Here is a 21,361-nt window from a genome sequence, read left to right as displayed (position 1 = left end):
AGTAGTTTACGGTAATGGCAGATAGGGGCGCTGTTTTTATTTCGTGGTCTGTGACACTGGAGGCTGACGTGTTGGTTCCTGCAAAAAATGCTGCAGAGAGCCTTTGTAGATAAGTTTTACATTTTCGAGGCTCTGTTTTTCCACTTCGCTTTTCACTGTGGATATAAATACGATCACTTAGTAGGTTAAATGCGATTTGTTGTATTACTAGGCATGTCTGTTACTGCTAATAACTTTTTTATTTAGAGAAAATGTATATTGTTTGTTGACAAATGCTTGTGCAGGATATGGACTTCGCTTACACCATGGAAAGCGCTGTGCAAGGAAAGGGACAGTTGTGGTGAACTGCTGTGTAATTGTAGTTAACAATTGTTGCAGATGCATCTCTTAGCCAAATGGCAATATTAAAACAGGAAAACTCATACGGTTGGATTTAGGGTTTCAGAAAAGAACGAAATTAGGGGTAAGACTGTACACTCATTTGTACGTCCACACATGGATTTCACATAAAAAAGTTAATTACTTTTTCAGCTGTAGACTATGCAAAAATAAAAACCATTAGTTATAACCACATTGTTATTATAAATTACGTCTTTAAAAAGTAAAACGTATTTTTATTCTGTTGCAGTTGCATACACGGTAACATGAAGGCTGTGATTCTGGCTGCGGGATATGGCACAAGATTGCACAGAGATCTCCAGAGCAACTCAACGGGGAAGTTCAAGTGCCTCATCGGCACCCCGAAACCCCTGATCCCCGTTGGAGGGTGCCCTCTGATTTCGCACTGGATAGAGGCGTTAAACAGTTCTGACTGTGTGGATGCGATTTTTGTTGTTGTATGTATATACATTGTAACATCTTTTGCAAGCTTCCATTATTCATTAGATAGTGTATTATGTTCATACATGGGCAAGTCAGTTATAGGCCTTGTGGTCTGGAATTCCAAAGGGCTTTAAGGTATAATTAAAAATGGACCAACTCTTTAAAAAAGGAAACATATAAGTTGCTCAGTGGAACTATTAGGTTTTAAATAAAAGCTAGAATGAAAACTAACCAGTCTTTGGTCCTCTAGCACTGCAGTTAACTACACCAACAACACACATTCTTAAGAAAAACAGAAGTAATGTATATGCATTTTTATTTTGAACAAAAATATTATGTCAGCTTTTAATCAAACATAAAATGAAGCATTTGTATTGCATTGTATTGTATAGTTGTGGTTGTAGTCCAACATAAATCTAGAATTTGGCCATTTACTGTAGGCCCCTAAAATATAATTGCAGCTGCACTAAAAAGAAACCACTTAAGGTTAAAGGTGTGCTACCCAGGTTATTCTTGTAGCTGTGCTCAGACTTTAATCATTTGCTTAATTAGAACTACATGTGCTTTCCAGCTCGCGGCTCATCGATCATTTAAGATCATTTAAGCTTTGAAAACCTTCAGGACCAATTACAGACCCCAGTTATAGGTGGCAATGAAATGAGAAATAAGAGTTTTCTGACTGATAGAACACAGAAATTTCACTTCCTTTCAACAGACCAATGAGTTGTACTTCAAACACTTCGAGGAATGGGGACAGCAGTTTCCAGGTGTTATAATAATTAACGATGGGACCAGATGCAATGAGGTCAGTGCCGATTTGAATGAGTTTCTGCAGTAATCTCATAATAATAACAACAGAAACCCCAATACTCAATATTTATATTCTCATTTTATTAGGAAACATGAAATCTATCAATTACATATTTTTACACTTGTTTCTGTATTTCATTTTTTGTTTTAGGAAAGACTTGGAGCTGTTGCTTGTCTTCAGCTTGCAATTAAACATTTCACTACAGAGGACCATGTTTTAGTTATTGGGGGGTAAGACTTTCCAGTGTTAAACTAAACTTTGCAATCCAAGTTAAGTGACATTTCCTTTGTTTTCTTCAAATGTGTTTTTACCAGTTTGTACGTAATGTTATAATATAAGCGGAGTAAAACATACCAGAACTGGAATTTGCGTAGAATTAAAAGTGAATTGCTTATCTCCACAGGGACACCTTGTTTAAGGAGGACTTCAGTCTCTCCAGATTCCTGGATGTATTTTTTGATCTACAAAGAAAATGTGATGAATGTAATCTGGTTTTGTCCTACCAGTGTAAAGATGAAGGTGAGCAAAAATAGAAACCAGGTACTGAGGGCATAAACTGATATAGTACTTCATTAACTTATTTTTTTGCAAGAAATAAGGACTAGCTACAGTATACAGTGTCTTGATAACAATCTGAGTGCTCAAAGTTTACTTATTTGGGAAATTGTCCCTGAATCTAATAATGACTGGAAAAAAGCTGCATGAAGTTTTAGTATGTCAGACTAGAACATTACGACATATAATTTAGCAAAAGTTCAAATTATCCTGCATAAGCTTGCAGCAGTTTTGCCAGTTGCCAAGAGTATCCCTTTTCTCCCAATAAAGCAGGGATCCTCAATCCCAGTCTTAGAGAGGCCAGTGTGTCTACAGATTTTACATCCAACAGTTTGTAATAACATGAATCAGCTCATTATTGACTTAATTTGATGAGTTAACCAGCTTGTGCTTTAAAGACTGGAGATCTCTGCTGCACAGCAAGGCCTTGTAGTACTAGTCTTAGGGAGATAAACTTAAAATGCAGTTCCTGCAGGGCCTAGTTTCTTCGGGCATTTGTGTCATCAACTCAGATTCAGTTGGTCTGTAAACTTGTAATATTGAACAGCCTCACAGTAGTTTATAGATAATTGTACCTTAAATAAAGTGAATGTCTTGTGTAATCAATTGTAAAAGACCCCAGGAAAAATCCTATACCTGTCTTATTTAAAAAATAAGTTTGTTTATTGCTGAAATAACTACTCATATTGATACAGAAACCGGAAGACACAAGGCCCACCAGGAATGGAGTTTGAGACCCCTGAATTAGGGAGTCAGCACACTCTTTTCTGCTTGTTTACCATTTAAGGTTACCTATAAAACATGCAAGACCATGGTTCTTCAGGATCAGAGTTGCTAACCACTGCTTGAGAGTTTGTATACTGCTATCATTTAAGTGCATATAAACCTTGCTGACTTCTTGAATCCTTCTGCACAACAATACTTGTTTTGTAATCAATTCACAGAGACCTCGAAATACGGCATTCTTGAAGTGGACAGTGAAATGAAGGTCTGCTGTATGAAAGAGAAACCCTCCCCTGCTGACACAAACTCAAGAAGAGCTGTGAGCGACCTTAACTTTATAATACTATATAAACCTAACCTGTCTAGAAAGTCTTAAAAGTATATTTATGAACAGATCTTGCTGTAGGAGTGGGGACCACCAGTGTCTCATCCAGGGGGAGAGTCAATGTGCTCTCTACTTCACTTAACCCTATGGAAAACAAGATAAGCTCTGGTATGGACTTTTTCTTGCTCTTATTTATATTAAAGTACAAATCCTGCTGGAATTTGGTTCTCCAGTAATAGGGTTGTAGCTCTTTGATATATTGCTTGTCTCTCATCTTTCTCATAGGAGAGTGCTATGCTGTTTTAAATACAGGTGTCTACAACAAAATACTTTTCCAAAGTTTGCATTTGCATACTTTTTAATTCTATTCTTGCAGTGCCCTTGCTGCTACTTGTTCTCCAAGAAAACTCTTCCCCTTTTGGAGAAATTTCTCGAAGAAAAGAAGGTAAAACATGTTAACTGTTGTGTTAGCTATTTAAAGTTCCTTTGTGATATACAGTATAATGCATTACATTGTTTTGCAGACAGTACCAATAGAAGAGAGAGATGCTCCAGGAAACTTTTTATCATGGCTCATACAGAGGTATCAATCTACATTTTATCTTAAATTGATGTGAACAGAACTTACATTTTTAACTTCACTGTGTTAAGTAGTATGGCTGAGTGAGCATTCTGAAACAATTCCAAAGGCTTCCAAATCCAAAATATTTCAATATTGCATCTTGGCTTTGAGTAGAGTCGTTTTTCTTTTTATGAACAGCAGATAAATTAAAAAATTCTTAATCTTGCCATCTGTCTACTTTATGTAAATTAAATAGAGAAAAGGCATATCTTTCATGTGCTCAAAATGTTATCACTACTTTAATAAGCCAATACCACCACTTTATATAATACATTCTTATGTTTTAAATTGTATTGCTTTATTTTAGGAAGCCGGTTTACATTCATGAGATCTCTGGCCGATTCGACGTTGGAAACTTGCAATCCTATATAGAATGTGATGCCTACTTTCAAAAAACATTAAAAAACACTAAGACCTATTTGAAGTAGTAGTGTAAAACATAAGTGTTTAGCTGTATTCTTTGTGAATGGCTACAGTCTGAAAATTCAACAACCAAATCAAATGTTTTGAACCCTCACCACAAAATGAATGGATACAAAAATTAAATAAAACAGTGAAGAATTAATCCGGAAATTACAGCACCTAAATATACCTTAAGTAGGTGCGAGACTACACTATCTGACGTTAAACTGATAACTGCTCCAGGACATTGGTGATAAAATTTCTTCAGCAACGATATTATCTCTCACTAGCATTTAGTGTTCAAAATACACTTACCATTGTGAACAAGTAAAGTATTATTTAACCTTTTTTAATATAGGAATATACGATCAAAGAATCTTCATGGCCTAAACTTTATTAAAGATAATGGGTTTCATAGTGTGAATAATGTACAAGTTTTATTAAAACAGATGTCATTTAGGAGAGTTAAGGAATGTACCAATATGGAGATAAAGAAATTTATGGACAATATATTTTAATATTTTTAAAACAAAGATTGTGTTTTAGTTACAAAGCTACACTTTCATCCTGACAATAAAACGGCGAGATTTATGTCATGTGGAGTCTGCTGCATTTGTCAGAGGCCTTTTCGGTGCTGTTCTCCATCTTGGCTATTCTGGAGCCGAACTGCATGGCTCTCTTTGGCAGCGCTGCGGAGGCTGTGAGGTTCAGCTCCCTGGCAGCCAGGCGCAAGAGCAGCTTCTCTCCCAGTCCGCGGGGCAGGGACAGGTCGGCCTTGTCCCACACCGGCACAGCATTCAGAAAGCTAACCACCTCTTCATCCAGGAAGGGAAACCTGAAAGGGAACACAATATTCCATCTTTATTCCTCGTCTGTGTTGAGGTAGGCGATGTCTAGTTTCTCAGTCGTGTTACTCCAGGATGTTTTTGAGCATTCATTCCTACAGAGGAATTTCTCTTACAACGCTAATTGTCCTACAATAACCGGTTCTTAAATATACTTTCCGGCATCATTAATGGAGGTAATAATGAGCATCGACACTAAAAAAAATCACCAGTCAGGTGTTTGGAATATTCATAACAGAGCCTCCGCAGAACAGCAGTTGCTTTTTACAGTGGGAGAGCCTGAGACAGCATCATTCCCACCTGTTTCTGGACATTAGCAATCGGTTGCCTATTAAGAGGAGATGATAATAAGGCGGCAACCACTTAATAAGTAAGGTTAAGTTGTGAATGGATGGAGCGATGAAGAGCTCAGTTGTAACGAAAGCCAGATGAGACAGATCCTTGAACTGTTACAGAGCAGGTGTTCCCAACTGCTCTCCTTGATGGCCACATAACTTCATTAGCTCGTTAGCTTCCATTCGCTACGCTTGTTAAAATCCTTAAAATAAAACAAACCAAAAGGCAATAAAATAATTCCAGTTGGGAATTTTGACATCCTACTTCCCGACTGTCCCTATCAATAGGCAGAGAAGAGAATTAAGATCAGCATGTTTTATAGGTCTCTTTAACATGGAGGGTTAAAAGACTTGAAGGTCCTGACAGTAGAAAATGTATGAATTCTGAATCCGGGCTTTTTGTCTGGCAGGACAGGACTGTAATGTTTTTTCACGTTAGACTGTAGAAAAAATTAAACCTTGACTATAATCCAGGTGCACAGTCTGGACGCCTTTTCTTTTTGTGAAAAAAAGAACTGCTTTGTTGAGTTTCATCACATGTAAATGTTTTTTATTGAACTATTCAGTCATTGTAGCTGAATCATTATTCTACTAATGGACCTCATCATTGAAAAATGTAAAAAAATGATTTTTGTGCATCTCATGCATTTGTATAAAATTATCATGACACTAATAACATCAGAATATTCAGCATGGGTACATTCAGCTTGGTTGCAGAGACTTATTGGGATTTGTAAGTCCCGCATCCTGTGAACAAGTGTACAGCAATTTTTCTATTAAAGGAGGAATTCCTACATATATGTGCAGTTCTTTTTTTTTTACATAAAATCAAAAATTCAAGCCATGAAGCGTTAAATCAGCCGACCTCAAAATCACTTAAACTGCTCTAATCAAGCCAAAAACGTGTTCAATTATTTAATTGAGAGGAGTACTGCAATGAAGGTTGCAGGAAACTATTATAAATTATCTTTTTTAAAAATATTCTCATACTTTCAGTAAAATATAACTGGAATCTATACAGTTTCTTCCAGTGATAGAGGACTATAACATTACGTTTTAAAAAATGATTTTCCAGATGTCCCAGGATTATCCACTTCTACAAATCTCTATCTCGCCTTTAAGCAGAACATGGATAGAAGATCATATTTCACAAGGAGAACACTTGCCTGGCTTCCTTCCCATGATCTCCAATAATTCTGTCGTCCCTGCCGAGGTTCCGTGAAGAGATCCTGCCCAGTTCCATCTCTAGCTCTTGGACAAGACCCTGCAGTCCTGAGGTTTTAAAGCGAAGGCGGTGGCGGGAGTACCCAGCCAGCTGCTCATCCGCACCAATTCCAGTGAGCACGACCTAAACAGTCACAGAGAGCCCAGGAGTCAACAGAATCCTAATTAGGCGATTCGCGTCAGAAAAATAACCTTATCCTAAAACATTTGTCACACTTTCTACAAATTTGCTTTCCAATCCATCCATTTTCTAACAGCTTCTTTTGATTCAGGGTCCAGGGGTGCTGGAGCCTATCCCAGCAAGTAATGGGCACAAGGTGGGGTACACCCTGGACAGGCCACCAGTCCATCGCAGGACAAACACAAACATACACACTCAATCTTCCCAGAAGCCAATTAACCTACCAATGTGTTTTTGGACTGTGGGAAAGCACCCAGAGGAAGCCCACACAAACACAGGGACAATATACAAGTACAATATGCACGCAGATAGCACTCCGGGTCCGGAAGTGGACCGAGAATCCCAGTGCTGAGAGGCAGCAATGCTAACTACTATGCTACCATGATTATATACAAATGTATATTAAGATTATGCACCTTTGCAGTTGAGGTATATGGTTGCTGTTCCTTGCCTCCTGCTGCAAAACCAGTTCCTCTGGAAGCAAACCAAACTGCACAACCAATGCTGTCATCCAGGACCGTATCTAATGGATACAACAAATGAGTGATGCGCTTTTGTCTCGTTTCTTGAAGTTCCTCCTTTGAGATATTAATTTCCACAAAATTCCATTTTCGTTTTGGGCTTACTGCCTGTAGCTCCTGCACACCAGCTCTGCCAGTAATTCTATCAGGCACATCAAAACAGCCAGATTCTTTGGATATCCCACAACCTGTCCTGGTTGCTTCCAAATGGGGAACTGCTTCTGAAATGTGCTTGTGCTTTTGGTTTCTGGTAGATCCTTTCGGCTTCTTTGGTTCCTGCAACTGGAAGGCCACATTCAAAAGATCAATTGGCTTTTCTAAAGGAACATGACGGTCTGCTAGGGCAGCAAGAATCATAGAGTCAATCCCACCAGAAAAAAGGATGGCAATATCAGCTTTGTCATCAAGAGGAGACTCTGCCTGGCTTTCTTTAGGAAGAGACTGGACCCTCCGCCTCACTGCCTCACTTAAAACATCTATAAGCTGCTGAGCAAGTTTCTTCTTCTTGACATCCTCCAAAAAGACATCAAGGTCTTTAAAAGATGGCTGAGAGCCAAATATGTGCTCTGCAACTGGCAGACTCTCAGGGATGACACTATTTAGGGGAACAACCGGAGCGTGCAGGAAGAGTCCATTTTCATTCATTACTAAAGAGACAAAGGAAGGTAAGTCCTCTCGTTTCACTTCATGATTTACAGGTAACTGGATGTCACAAGAATAAGCCCAAGGATAAAACTCTAGAACCAAGAAACCTGAACAAGAAGATGCCTTTAAATCAATCCTATAAACTCCGCAAGCTGGCACCTCCTCCCACTGTTCATGCCCGGTACCAGGATCTGAGGACACAGACGACACAGCAATCGATTTCCCTTCACTGCTGTATCGCCAGAGAAGACTTCGTCGACCAAAAAAGTCTCTGCCAAACCACAGGCTATGTCTGTCTGCCTGGTAATACAGGAAAGCCCATGGTCCTTGAATAGATGACAAAGCAGACAGGATCTCTGCATCGCTGCAGCATTTAGTAAGATGGCGGAAAACGACCTGTGTATCGTTTTCTTCAGTTCCCACTGTCAGACCACCAAAGACCTCCCCATTCCATAGGAAGACATTTCCATCTTCATCTTGCACTGGCTGAGGGGTCAGGACTCCTCTCATATGAAGGACGTGGCCAGAGAAAAAGCACAGAGCGTTGACATCCCTCACCGTCTTTGTTATTTCTTGACTAAAGCTGGGTCCTCGGTTCTTCAGATTTTTAATCACAAACTTTGACAATTCTGAAGGCAAAGAGGAGAAGCTCACAACACAACATATACCGCACATCTTAGTTTGCAATTCATCCAGTTTTACTCATTTTTTCTGTCTCCCAAATTAAAAGAATCCTGTTTTGTTTCTACACATCCTGATACTCCTTCTTCATGTTTTCCAGTGAATCTGCAAGAAAAAAAAAGTATCAAATGAAAACCTAATACGGACATTTCATGATCACCATAAATCTATCTTAATTAAAGGAAAAAATTATAATTGACAGAAATTTAAGGCTAAGCATGGCTGGATATTTTAAGATGAGAACAACCACTACTTCGAACAGAAATAAGTCTATTGCTTATTGATAAATGAGGTTTCTTTAGCCAAGTATTGATTTTAATCAATCTCCAAGCATTACAGTTTGTTTCAATGATCAATGTTCTCCCTGATAAGTCCCCCTGACAAGATCTCGGGCTTTCTCGCTTACTTTTAGAAGCACTCAGTGTCTCAGCTTTGTTTGCCAAAAAGAAGATGTGGCTGTTGGGCTGCTGCACATACACCCTCTGTTAAAATGATAGAAAAGCACAACACAGAATATTGCTATTCTTTCGTCTGTAAGAAAAGCATGGTTTGCATCGCTTTGATCATAATGTTTCAATACATAAACAGTCTCGTACATAAACATGTAAGGCAAAACATTAATGAAAACTATTAAAAGATAAAATACTCTCATGAAAAAATAGTTCCTTACCCTGGTTTTCTTAAGATTGGAGAGCTCATCAATCACAATTTTTTGTTCTCTTATCTGCAAAATAAGAAATTACTAGAATTTCTTTACGATCCAACTTAAAGAGTCATCTTAACGGTTCAAGTGAAAGTGTGCATGGTTCGCTCTTTTTAATCGGTAGCCACAATTCCAAAACCTTGTCTGGCTACATACTGGCTACAGTTTATATACATTTCACCCTTATAAATACCCAAATTAAAAACATTAATCATGATCAAAACACGAACAGATCTATAAGAAACATAAAACATACACAACAGAGAAGAATATTCTCTGAAGTTTCATTCACAATTTTTAAAAATAGCTGTCTGTGTAACTCACCTTTTTATTTAATTCTTCTTTCTGTTTCGCTTTTGCTTGTACAACATCATCTTTCACTTGATTTTTATTTGACATTTTGGCTATCTTAATCGATATAATACAACCGCATACAACACACGCACAAGTGACCCTCTGCAACGGGAGACGACATATTCACTGGACGTTGTGTTAGAGTCTGATAACAAGAGAATGTTTTTTTTAAATCCATAAATCATCTAAGAAGGTCTCCCTCTAGTGGCCGGAGGGTGAAATAATTTTCACCACTGTATGGCGCTCCAATCCACTCAAAACACACGTTCTGTGCAATTTCGAATAAACTTATTACTTCAGGTGAGTAAAAGACGTTACACAATACATAATACATTTAAGACAAAATGAATCCATTAACGAATTAAAAACTGACATGCATAAGATTAAATACAAGTCAGAAGTTTTAAATAATCCTCACAATCCAAAGATAAATAAAGAAGTTGGGTTGTCAGTGAGCTAGATAAATACAGTATGAAAATAACTTATCAGTTACTTATTGGGCTGTCTGAATCAACAGATTTGAGGTAGAAGGACCTCAAATTTACTGTGCAAGGGGTGGTCATGTCAGTCGGCGATTATAACTGGCCTTCTGCTTATCTCCAGCTGTAATTATTGTGCACCGATTGAGAGTATTTAGATTAATAAAGCAGTCTACCACAGTGAACCTGAGAACAGTTTGGTCAAAATAAAATAATAGATCTTTAAAAACTTGATGTGTGAGGTAATTGTTTGATATAGCTGTTGTGTTCAAATTAATTACATTGCAAAAATTGATTTAATTCCTAAGTAATTTTTTTACACTAAACTGGAGGAACATAGTGTGACATAGAAAGACAATATATACAGTGCTGAAAATAATAATGCCAATATAGCTTTATATACTGATCGATTTTCTAATTACAATGTCAATGCATTGTGAAATTGGCCTTCTGGGTTTAATAAGATACCTGACAGTGACTTGACATACTTCTAAACTTGAATGAGCAGGATGAGTAAGTCACATATGATAATAAAGGTGGTAAACAATGTTTTCTTTTTAAGGAAAGGAAAGTGCACCACAGGCAAAATTCAAGGTATGGCCCTTTAAAAATGTTAATGATCACATAATACCCATCATACAATGAGGAAATTACAATCAATCTGAAACACTGATAAACATTTTTTATCACTTTATTGCCTTGAGAGAATGATTTGATTTCTCTATGCATACTAAGTATTAGTAGGAAATAAAAAATGCAAGGTTTGTTGATCTTTGGTGAACAGTCTAGACCTAGTCTATAAGAAAACCTAGTAGCCATTGAACACTGTTCAGGTTTTATGTAAATAATGTAAACAGTAAGATGATAGCTTGCAAGAGCACATTTGATTAAACATTGAGGACATTTTATCTCAAGTGCAAACAGACGACTACAACTTTCTCTGTCCTGGTTTGCTTTTTCTGGCAAAACACAATTTGATAAAGGTTGCACGTGTTAAAAACATGCTAAGTGTTGAGAAGAAACAACTGAAAATATTTTTAAAGGGGGAAAGTCAGGTTTGCAGATTACACATACTGTAATATTTGTTACATATATAATTTAAATAAATGGACCTGTATATTTATAAAGCAAGGCCTAAATACAAATTTGTATGTCTAGAACTGAAACTAATTATGATAATTGAGGGAAAAGTAGGTATACAATGAAAGTTATTCATTATTAAATAATATATTTTATGTAAAAAAGAAATCTTACCTTATACAATAGTATATTGACATGTTGTAATGTCATAGTTGCCAGGCAATGCAACACAAGATGTATACAAGCATACAATTGATACCATTGTAGAGATTTAAACATGTAGTGAACACTGGGGCTCCTGGAAGGGAAATCTCAAACGACAAGTGCACAGAAACCCTTAAAAGAAATTTGTCTCAATCTAATACTGTTGATAAATTGCAGCCCAATTTCGTATTTCACACAGTACTGTACTGTATGTTAGAATTTGAGAGGGATTTGTGAAAACAGTACTATACATAATGGAAGTATTTGGGGAAAGTTCCATTCAGAGTGAATTCTTACCAACATACAGTAGGTGCCGATCCAGAGATCATCTGAATAACTTTGTTAGAAGAAGTTAACATTTCTTTTAGAACAATAAGCCCACAAAAAGGTCTCAGCAGGCGTTGAGCTGTTGAGAAACCTATTCTTCACCCTTTTTCCACTCTGCAAAGGCTTCTGTGCTGATGAAATCATAAGCATGTGAATATAATGGAAAAAATGACCAGACATTGCAAGAAAAAAAAATACAGGGATACCTTTTTCAGAGTTGTGACTGCAAGATTTTATACTCACCATATATAACCATTAATTTACAATGCTTACAAATTTAGCGTTGAAGAATTTAAAATCACCCTTAAGAACTTTCAAATTGCAGAATATAAAGGGATAGAGTTTTATACTGGTCATTTTGAAAGCGTGTAAAAGTCAACTAAATGGTACCATAGCAATAATAATTATATTTTATACAGTGCCTCCTACATCACAATATTTCAAAGTAATACAGAATTAAAGGAAAAGGAAACAAGATGCAGATAAAATAACCGGTAACGGCACAAATAATAAAAAAATACATAATTATTAAAAATGTGTAATTAATCATGTTATTTAAAAAATGTGAATTTTAGAAGCAAGCAGTAAAAAAAATCAAAAAGTCTGCTACAATTTAAGGTCATTATAATACAAAGGCTTTCTTGTGGTTTTATGTTTTGAATTGTTAATATTTTGTGATCCCAGACCAAAAGAGAAATGATGTCGTTTTCTATCAATGAATATACCACAGCTTAAATGTATGTTCAGGACAAGGAACATATCATCAGTGTACGTAAAAATAAAATGGTAAAAAATACATAATCGTGACAACAAGGATTCTATTTATCAGAGAAGCATGGTTCATACATCTGTAAAACAATGTGTGCCATACAATTTTACTCATTACTATAGCATGTGGTTGATTAGTAATATACATACTAAGCAAAACATATAATCTGGAAAATATGTAGATAAAATAAAAAAAAAATATAAAAATAATTACAGCTTTAAAACATCACTGTGAGTAAAACATCCAGTATTTCTTGGCTTGTCGTTATTGGTAAATAGCAGCAAAAAAGCCACAAATATCCCAGGGATCTGTTTCTGTGTGTGCAGGTGTGACAGAGTACATGGCTTAGTTTGAGAGGTCAAAAATCACCATATTGCAACACTGCAACATTGCAGGACTTTGCCTCTGGGAATGCAATTAGAACTGTTTACTTAACCTTGTCTTTTTCTCTTCTTTGCAACTACACACATTACATGCATAAATGTATCTTTTTCTGAAGTGTATTTTTTATAATTATGATGCATTTCTAAGCTTGTGTTGCTGATGCGTTTTATGTGTACGGTTCTTTCTATTCACTGCAAAAAAATTGAAAATGTTTCAATTTACTATATCACATATATTTCATGTGATTCCATAATTGTACAATAAAGGAAGGGTTTATCTTAAGCTCGGTATCTTGATAATTTACAATATGTCTCAGTTGTTTCATATTCTTTTTACATATTTGTATGTGACCTTTATTATTACCATTTCAGATAGCAAAAAGTAACAGGTTTATCAAAACTGGCAGGAAATATACAGTAATTTAGAAGCAAATTTGTATGATACAAGCCTTTTGTTAAAATCTTATGCCAGGGGTGTCCATTTTTGGACCTAGATGGCTGGATTTTGTGTAATTATTGTATGTCTCTTTAAAGCAAAACGGTTGGGTGAAATTCTTGTGGTCCAATTAAGCAAATAAGCAGCTGGTTTAGCTAGTTAGATGATGAGTTGGAATGAAAATCTGCAGACACACTTGACATCCTGGACAGAGATTGGACAGCTCTGCTTTTGGTCCTGACCATCAAGTAAAGAGAAGAGTTTTCAGAGATATGTTTACAAATTGAATGTAGGTAGAAAAAGCAACAAATAACTAATAACTAATGACTAAATGTATTCACAGTGCTACAAAACAATATTTTTCTCTGACGAAAAGCTGACAGTGCCTCTTTGGCATTTGTAGGGATACTTTTAGTGTTTAGAGGGTGACTGACAAACTTAGTTACTTGTTGTGATAATTAAATATGGTTTTCATTAAAACCATTTTGTGCATATTAATTGAGCATGACCAAACATTTGTGCATGTCACTACCATCTTATCTTGGGACAGTGCAGTAGTGAAAAATTAAATAAAAGGAAGTGTATTTGACAAACTGCCACTTAACAAACAGCAAAATAAATATGTACAGTTTGCTTTGCTGAGATTAGAGTTGGAAGATGTTTATTCTGTTCTCCCTAAATCTTTTATTTCTACTTGTCGGTTATCAGGGATTGTCTGTATCTAAAAGGAAAAATCTTTTCTGAAGACAGCTTAAGACTTCATCTGTCATTTAAAAGTCTGAGGTTAACAATAAAGTGGGTGGAACAATAAAATTCTGTAATATAGAATTATATTGAAATGAAATTTCTCCCAGTGTAGGAAGATTAGTGGAAGCCATTTTTTGTACTGGAATAAAAACAGAGTAAAAAAGGAAATAGTCTCAAATGATTTATTTTGTTCAATGTAAAATGTTAAGTAAACTTGGTATTGTTTCTTTGTTAAAATATTTTTTATTTTCTTCAATTTGTATTCTGATCCTATGCTTAAGCAAAATGTTAAAATGTTTTGTTGGAAACCTGACGAGCACAACTGATACCAACTTCAGCAAACTGGTCATTCACACAGCTCATGAACTTTTACTCTGATTCCTGTTCAAATAAATGTGACAAACACACCACCAGATGTTAAGGGTCAGATAAAGCCTGAAGGTCTTTCTTAATTCATACAGCTGTTAGGTGTTTTGTGCTCTGTCCTCAACAAACATTAGGCTGCCAAAAGCTGTGCATTAGGCAACATGGCTCATCTGTTTAGCTCCAGAATTTTCTACTAATAACTCCTCTTCTGTGAACCACTAGTGCTTAACAGAGACACGCATAACAATGCTTTCTTTCAGATGAGCAAGTAAAAACACTGCCTTATGTCATTTTCTGAGTCGCATGCAAGTACTGTAATATTACAGCCACATTTAAAAATCTATGGACTTTGTAATGGCAAGAACGTGTTCCAACAAAACATACTGGAATTCCTTGGGTATTTCCTTTCTCCTCTTCATCAGCTACAGGAATTCTTCAAATAAAAGTAATCTCATAATCTGGCCAATATGATAAACTAGGCACAGATAGTTTTTTACAATATTTAAAGCTGACAGACAACTGCGTGCAATATAACATGACATGTTTTTCTTAATTTAAAAAAATAATTATAATGGAAAATTCTTCTATTTATGATACTAAATTTAGGCCTAAAATTGGTCTGTTTGTCTACTGGACAATATCATCTGAGAAACATGAAGTTCCCTGTGGGTCATGTGATAAGAGACATGACACAGCATGATCTAGATAAGAGCATGATCACATGTCATGACATCACCCACTAAAACTAAAGCTTTATCATTCCAAAAACAAGCCACAAGGGGTTGAAGAAAATGTGTTTTTAACACTCACATAAATGCAGGATTAGACCAAGGCAAACCTGTAGGATACTTTAGCAACTGTAATTTGAGGTAGGTTTTGAATGAAAAAAAACATTTCAGAGAAGCTCACAGTCATGCAACAGTAAAAAGGGTAATTGCTCACAAACAGAATGTTAAATACAAACCTGTAGTTGTGCAGTTTCATCAGTCTGGTATTCTCAATGTAATGTTTAAGTTAAGCTTGCTTGTTTTTATGTAATATTAGATCACTGACTCTAAAGGAGCTTTGTGGTCATTCTCTAATTTGTTTGAAATCTCTGGTAAATATCTCCCAGAGAGAAAAAACAAACAAAAACCAGGGTTAGGTAATTAAATATTCATCTATGAGGTGTGCTAAATTTATTTTTGGAGCTATTATTTAAAATTAATGTATACATTTGATTGGAATCTAGTTCGAGTTTTAGAATTTAGTGTTGACAACAGTGGGTTGCTTTGGAATCACACTCATGATGTGTAAGAATGCACTTTCAGTAAATATTGTGTCACTTCCCCCCAAAGAATTTACTTATGAAGAAAATAATTATAATTAATTAACCAAAAAAAACTCACGACAATAAACTTACACTGCTGTAGCTAAAAATCAATAGGCAATCTCTACCATTAGTAAAGAAGCTTATGTAGATGTGTTTGCTTACAAAAAATAAGATTCTTCTTTGAAAGAGAGAGAGGTCCACATTATCATATGCAAAGGCACATTTGGTCAAAGGCCTGGTTTCATGCAAACAGTGCAGTATTGTACTGCTTCTACACACAGAATAAACATACACATTGATTTTCAACCAGACCTCACGTGAAGAATAACCGTGTTCCAAAATAACTAATTCCAAGTGAACAAGCATTTCCTTTTTTTCCTCCCCTCATTTTTCTTTTCATCTTTTTTCAGGGCAATAAAGCATGTTTCAAAACTGTGGGCAGCACAGTGCCCACAGTAGTGGTTGCGGTAGTGGTTGGTGTCACTATAGCTCTTGGGCCGGTTTGGTGCTGAACTAGTTCTGCTGTGTGAGATATTTGCTCACTGCAACCTTCCAAGTAGAAAACAGTCAGTAAAAATGGATGGATGTTTAGTACTGCTCCCTCTTGATTTAGTCTTGCAAAATCTCCTTGGAGATCAATAAATTGCTATTGTGTGAGTCCTGACAGTCTGAGTCTAGAATTTCCTTATGGTCTTGCTACAAAATAAAAGACTAAATGTTGTCTAAAGACTATGAAATTGACCTGTGAGACACTAAGGAAAATAATATTTCTCTGGGCAGCATTGTGTACTCTCTACATATTAGTGGCAGTGTTCCAGTCTCTTAACATGAAACAACAGAAAGCCCTGATTATGCAAGAGACCCAGTTGTGTTATGCAAGAGTGCATTTTTGAAGCCAAGAATGCTTATTTAATCTTGATTAACCATTTTTAATCATAGATGGCTAAAGCTTGGGTAGTATGATTGTAATAAAAAGCAAATGTTTGCAAAACAATTAGATATTTATCTAGGGCTGGATCCTTTGGCTTCAGCCCAGATAGAGAAACTATAGGAGTGGGCTTATATGGTTTCAAACAAAAAGCAAGACTGATTGCTTAAGTAATGGTTTCAATGTGTATTTATGTGATACCTGAACAAACACTCATGTCTGTAAAGTAAACACAATGAAAAAGAACATAAGTGTTATTGCCTTTTAATGGTGCTTTGTTATTCAATGCCATTTGGAGTTATCAAAGTCAATCAAGTTACATACCAGCTTGCATGTATAAAGCCTGATCCCATTTCACAGAACAGACCATTGTAAGCTTTTTTTTCCTCATTGAATCTTTCCAAAGGGCTTCAGGCTGGAATTGTTTTGAAAACAGCACAGAAAGTATTAAATGCTTTTAGATGGATTGTTTTGGTCCTAGTGAGTTAGACAAATACTGAATAAAACATTTAAATAAAATATTTAATGCTTGTGGCTCAAAGGCGAAAGCAGAACCTCAGGACACAAATATTAATTAAAAGTAGAAGTTTTCCAGAAGGAAAACAGTACTTTCATTTCTATAAAGAGTTGTGGAGGTCTGGATCAAACAACCTGCCCACACTGGTAAAGCTGTCTCTTTCAGACTCCTTAAGGGAATGGTTGGATCAATTTGGAATTCAGGAGCTAAATAGGAACATTTCTTGAGTTCTTATATTCATATTTCTCATATCTTATATTTTCTACATATTGTATTTATGTAATATTTATATACCATCATGTGCTAAATGTACTTTCATGGTGTCTGTGGTAAAGGTTATCAGGCATGCTCCACTTCCTATCCTGCAAACAGGATAAATCTGGTTCCTGTGGAAGAAGACAAAGTGCACTGGCATTAAATTTGTTGTATTACAGTGGCTGCTGGAATACTTTTCATGTGCTTTCATGGACTATAACATTACACAATTGAATATTACTATATATACCTTTCCTAAAAAACCCTTGTTTCTTCTTGACATGTTTGAATGGAGTGTTAGTTTCACCTTCACAGAATTTGTAGGGAAAAACAATTGTAGAATATCCGGTTACAGAACATCTGATAAAGAGCAATTCTGTTGCTGAATATGTGATTCCATTCCACACAACTAACCAGCCATTCCATATAAACCATTGATACGGGCTATAGCAAATTAAAACACATTGCTTTTGGGTAGGAATAATATGCAATAAAATTATTCCAGCTTCAAAAATTCAGATCAATCTAAGTTTATTTATTATGGTAGAGTGTAATCAAATATTATAGATAAGTTTGAATCTATTTGTACATTTTTAATGTGACAATTATATAAAAGGAAAAAGAAATATTGCATATCAGAAAAGGGAAACTATTGACATGCTTCTAATACTCTAATGATATGCTCTGTGGAGGCCTCTTGCATAGTGGCTTGTCCTTTGTTCAAAGTCATAGATGACTGATGTGAAAACAATAAAAAGTTTCAAGTGTGATGACACTTAAGTGACTGTTTGAATATATCTTCAAGAACAACTACTAAAGCCCCTCCCTCATTTGAAACATAATTAATATACCTACTGTACATAAATTTAGTTGATTGCATTTTAAATGGCGGGGCAGTGGCACTGTGGCTAAAGATCTGCACCTGTGGCTGGCAGGTTGCCAGTTCAAATCCTGCAGCCAGCAGAGGAATCCTACTCCATTGGGCCTCTGAGCAAGGCCCTTAACCCCAACTGCTCCAGGGGTGCTGTATGAATGGCTGACCCTGCACTCTGAACCCAAGCTTCTCTCTCCCTGTCTGTGTGCCTGTGTGCCTCCTGGAGAGCAAACTGGGGTACTGTATGTGAAAAGACAAATTCCTAATGCAAGAAGTTGTATATGGCTAATAAAGTGATCTTTCTCTTTATCTCTAAACTAGTTCAGAATCTGATGCGAGAGCACACAAAAAGAAGAGTGGAAGAGTGTTGTTATTATTATATTGTTACATTTTCACTAACATGTCATTCCCTTTGTACATCAATGATTTTGTCTTTTTAAGGAAGTCCTTAATAGAGGCAATGATAGCAAAGGGGAAGAGGCGTTAATCTCAAATAAACAGTTGATCCAACAAACTGAAAACAAATTGAAACTTTGTTTTGCCTAAATTAAAGCAGAGTCCTTAATGTGTGGTTAGAATCAATTAATAAGGCCTAACAGAAGGAATTATTTTTTGAAGAACATTTCGGGACAACATTGATAAATCATAACAGAATGGGCATTTGTTTTCTGAGTATTGTTTTTTTGGGTTACTTTTTTGATAATGTGTATGCAACTGTAAAATGTTTGTCTTCAAAAATGTATACTTTTATTTATGTACTACTACTATCTTTCTTTAATATATATATTGTTAAAATGAGGATGGCAAAGGGTCGGGGGAACAAAAGGGGGGATAACTAGAGCAGACGCTCCAGTCCTGGACCCAGATGCTCAGGACGCCTTTGTGAAGCCTACACTGTTGAGTCGCTCCTGGACTCGCGGGTAGGCTGGCTTCCGGTCGGCCATCTTCCAAAGCTGAGCCCAGATTGCCAGGAACGTCTGGCTTTTATAGCACGGGGGGGTAGGAACAGGAGGCAGGTGGAGGGGAACAAAACAAGAAAGGGCTGGAGTATCCTTAAGAGGAGGGGTTACGATCGTGAGATTAAAATTGACTAAAAGATTAAAAAATCGTGAGTAAAATTGGCCCTAGGTAAATATGTTTGTGTCTGTGTGTGTCCTGTGATGGACTGGTTTTCTGTCCAGGATCATGGGCCACATTGAGCCTAAATTGGATAGGCCTTGAATGTGATATTTTTAAAGTGATACAATAAATAAAATTATAAAACAATATTTGGTTAGCCATCTGAAAGTAAGAGAAACAAGAAGTGAATATTTATCATTGTAGTGTAAACTACACGAAAAACGTTGTTGCTTGGCAAAAAAAAAAACATTAAGACAACTTTATGAGACTGAAAACAATTGTTCTACTAGTATCCTATTTTTTAAAACAAAAATTTCTTTTACAAATGAAAATAATAAGTAATGACTAGACCTTGACAGATCTACAATAGAAATCTTTAAGGTGACTTTTTGTGTGACCTATATACAGTGTGTGTAGCCTAACAGTGTGTGTTTTACTGTAGGTCTGTGTACATAAAAAAACTTGGATGCAAGAAACAAAATGGAAAGAGAAGACATTAAATATCTTTGTCGTTTTCTCAACAGCCTGTATCATATGCACAGAGAACCTCCTTGTGAGCAAAAACAAATTACAGCATTTGTCACTGCTGTAAAATGTGGTTTGAGGTTTGCAAATCCTGTGTCTTAAAATGTTTTCCAATTGGGTGTAAAATTACCAACAAGCCCTATTGTTAATGCATGTGGACAATTAACTGGCTTCTTACAGATTTAGAGGTGTCAAATATAAATATGAAAATGTTCCCATTTAAACCTACTTTATTATCCCGTGCTAAGAGGTCTAAAAAGTACAGTGACTGATTTCAGAGTTCAATGAATACCTGTAATTATGGGTTTAAATTTAATCTGCAGATCAAGAACAATAGGAAACAGATCGTGGACATTTGTCATGTTCCAGCTATTGTTGGTGTTTTTATGGCAGAACTGGGAGAGGTAATGTTGTCATTCTAACTCTTGAAATATTACAGTAGAACAAATTCTTTGTCAGTGACAAAACAGCATTTGAACACTACACTGCAAGAAGCTATTTTATGAATAGATTTTTCAGGCTTGAGGTTCAAAGACTAATGTTTATGAGATGACTAATCTTCCCATATACTGGCAACATATTGTGTTTTATAATTGGCGCATTTGAATTTTCAAGTGAATTTGAACATCAAGTGATGTGTGTATGGTTTGATCAAAGAATAATGTAGATTTTTTTGTTTGGAATAAAGGTTACATAATGTGATACAGGGGACCTTTAACTTATGGAACCATGGAGATTTTTGCCATTTAATTTTTTTTTGCAGCACAATGCACATACAGTACAGGCCTTTCTTTTATGACAGGTCCACTTGCAACGTACTTCCAAAGCTTTCTTGCCAAGAACACAATAACTAAAGCACAACCCATAATGCCCTTCTACATAAATATTTGAACTCTTTGTCAAGCTCTTTACTACACATACATTGCCTCATTAAGCAAAACCACCACATTTTTGTTTGTGTCCAATTAAAATTGTTTACACCAAATTTCAAAGGCTGTTCTTTCAATTCACCTCTGTGTTATGTGTAAGTATAAATTTCAGATTGCTACACACTACTGCAATTACATACTTAAAGGACTGGTTTTAACAATTCAATAAAGTTCTGAGGCTAATAAAGTCATTCATTTAACCACTGAGGAACGAATCAAGTATTTCGATTTCAATTGAATAAAATTCAAAGTCCTGTATATTATTGGACCACACATACCACAAGCAAAATAACAAGCCCTAATATCATATCATATCATATCATATCATATCATATCATATCATATCATGTGTTTTTTAATAT

The 21,361-nt window shown here is 35.9% G+C and overlaps 2 protein-coding genes across 3 annotated transcripts; one reads left to right on the top strand and one right to left on the bottom strand.

Moving 5' to 3' along the window:
* The first annotated feature begins 24 nt into the window (after positions 1-24).
* LOC102687446 (uncharacterized) lies at positions 25-6,236 on the top strand. 2 transcript variants are annotated; one of them, XM_006636672.3, is made up of 9 exons: positions 25-180; positions 629-836; positions 1,538-1,627; positions 1,784-1,863; positions 2,037-2,152; positions 3,133-3,230; positions 3,613-3,681; positions 3,761-3,819; positions 4,166-6,236. In XM_006636672.3, exons 2-9 carry the CDS (start codon positions 645-647, stop codon positions 4,284-4,286), a joined length of 825 nt encoding a protein of 274 aa, XP_006636735.1. In that variant the 5' UTR covers positions 25-180; positions 629-644; the 3' UTR covers positions 4,287-6,236. The 2 variants fall into 2 exon arrangements, with proteins under 2 accessions (XP_006636735.1, XP_015214685.1); XM_015359199.2 differs by lacking the exon at positions 25-180 and adding an exon at positions 219-463.
* On the bottom strand, positions 4,758-9,896 carry asnsd1 (asparagine synthetase domain containing 1). Its single transcript, XM_006636671.3, has 6 exons — positions 9,720-9,896; positions 9,363-9,416; positions 9,099-9,174; positions 7,262-8,797; positions 6,607-6,788; positions 4,758-5,095 (listed from the first exon to the last, which is right to left on the bottom strand). Exons 4-6 carry the CDS (start codon positions 8,684-8,686, stop codon positions 4,849-4,851), a joined length of 1,854 nt encoding a protein of 617 aa, XP_006636734.2. The 5' UTR covers positions 8,687-8,797; positions 9,099-9,174; positions 9,363-9,416; positions 9,720-9,896; the 3' UTR covers positions 4,758-4,848.
* Positions 9,897-21,361: the final 11,465 nt, after the last annotated feature.

Source organism: Lepisosteus oculatus, chromosome 12, assembly GCF_040954835.1.
Source record: "Lepisosteus oculatus isolate fLepOcu1 chromosome 12, fLepOcu1.hap2, whole genome shotgun sequence".
Lineage (NCBI taxonomy): Eukaryota > Metazoa > Chordata > Actinopteri > Semionotiformes > Lepisosteidae > Lepisosteus > Lepisosteus oculatus.
The sequence above is the reverse complement of the archived record's forward strand: the minus strand, read 5'-3'. Positions and strand labels throughout refer to the sequence as shown.

Coding starts and splice junctions, on each gene's coding strand:
- LOC102687446 (XM_006636672.3), top strand. CDS start 645: ATGAAGGCTGTGATTCTGGCTGCGGGATATGGCACAAGATTGCACAGA. Junction 2,153..3,132: donor CTACCAGTGTAAAGATGAAG/GTGAGCAAAAAT, acceptor ATCAATTCACAG/AGACCTCGAAATACGGCATT. Junction 3,682..3,760: donor AATTTCTCGAAGAAAAGAAG/GTAAAACATGTT, acceptor ATTGTTTTGCAG/ACAGTACCAATAGAAGAGAG.
- asnsd1 (XM_006636671.3), bottom strand. CDS start 8,686: ATGTGCGGTATATGTTGTGTTGTGAGCTTCTCCTCTTTGCCTTCAGAA. Junction 6,789..7,261: donor CATATACCTCAACTGCAAAG/GTGCATAATCTT, acceptor GTGACTGTTTAG/GTCGTGCTCACTGGAATTGG. Junction 5,096..6,606: donor GATCATGGGAAGGAAGCCAG/GCAAGTGTTCTC, acceptor GTTCCCTTTCAG/GTTTCCCTTCCTGGATGAAG.